Source organism: Micropterus dolomieu, unplaced genomic scaffold (genome assembly GCF_021292245.1).
Source record: "Micropterus dolomieu isolate WLL.071019.BEF.003 ecotype Adirondacks unplaced genomic scaffold, ASM2129224v1 contig_14535, whole genome shotgun sequence".
Taxonomy (NCBI): Eukaryota; Metazoa; Chordata; class Actinopteri; order Centrarchiformes; family Centrarchidae; genus Micropterus; species Micropterus dolomieu.
Window position 1 is genome coordinate 1,827 of NW_025743521.1, and position 1,104 is coordinate 2,930.

The 1,104-nt window shown below is 41.8% G+C and overlaps 1 gene segment (V, D, J or C); it reads left to right on the forward strand.

Annotated features, from left to right (window-relative positions):
• The first annotated feature begins 275 nt into the window (after positions 1-275).
• On the forward strand, positions 276-869 carry LOC123966915. The segment is given in 2 exon segments: positions 276-390; positions 479-869. Coding segments are annotated over 2 exon segments (432 nt in total).
• The last annotated feature ends 235 nt before the right edge of the window (positions 870-1,104 follow it).

Sequence of the window (1,104 nt, forward strand, 5' to 3'; positions counted from 1 at the left end):
TGGCTGTCATGTGTAATTGAATAGTTGTATATCGTCTGTCTAAAGATTGACCTCAGTCAGGGCCTTCACATGTTCTGTCAAGAGTCAACCAGTTTTACCTTATCAGCTTCTTGTTAACTGATGGAAATGATGTCATGTAGTGAATTACAGCACCACAGCAGAGACAAACTCACTATTTGTCAGAGTTGTGAAAGGAAGGAGGGAGGGATTAAGGGAGGAGCAAAACTGGGACTCAAGGTCAGAAAAGACAACAGATGATGAAGAGGAATGGCCAATGATGTGAAGGCCCAGATCCATCAGAGTATCAATGTTCTTCCTCTCTCTCCTCCCCTCTCACTGCAGACATGAACCACTGGCTGAGAAACATCCTGATTCTGACTCTCTGGCTAGGTAACTCTTTAAACCTACTGATTGTTCTCCTTTAATCAATCATCTTTATTGATCCATCTCTTCCTCTGCATGTTCTCTTCTTCCCCAGAGTGTAAAGGAGAAGACAGAGTGACCCAGCCAGCAGGAGATGTCATTGCTGCTGAAGGAGACACAGTTACACTTGACTGTACTTTTGAGACGACTAACACAGGTCAATATATATTCTGGTACAAACAGGATGGAAACAACAGCCCCAAATTCATACTGAGCCGCGTTCAACGGGATGAAGGGAAAACAGAGGAAGAGTTTAAGGAGAGATTTTCATCCACACTGGATTCCACCTCAAGATCAGTTCCTCTGAAGATCCAGAAGCTTCAGCTGTCTGACTCTGCTGTGTACTACTGTGCTCTGCAGCCCACAGTGACAGGAAACACCAAAACTCTGTACAAAAACCTTTGGAGCAAAGACAACAGAATACTCCACAACGTCCACTAGAGGGAGTCACACACTGTTAAACTTCAGTGTGATGATGAAGTCTTAATTTACTTATATTCTACATGAATCAATGAAATATTTGTAATATCTTATAGGTATAAAACATTTTAACAACACTTAGCAGGAAGCCTTTCATTAGGAGGGGATGTCTCTGAATGATCTTCCTCGAGGGTTTTTCAATCATGATTTTTAAACCTATAGGCAAAGGGAACATACAGAGATAATATCTTTGTGTCACAG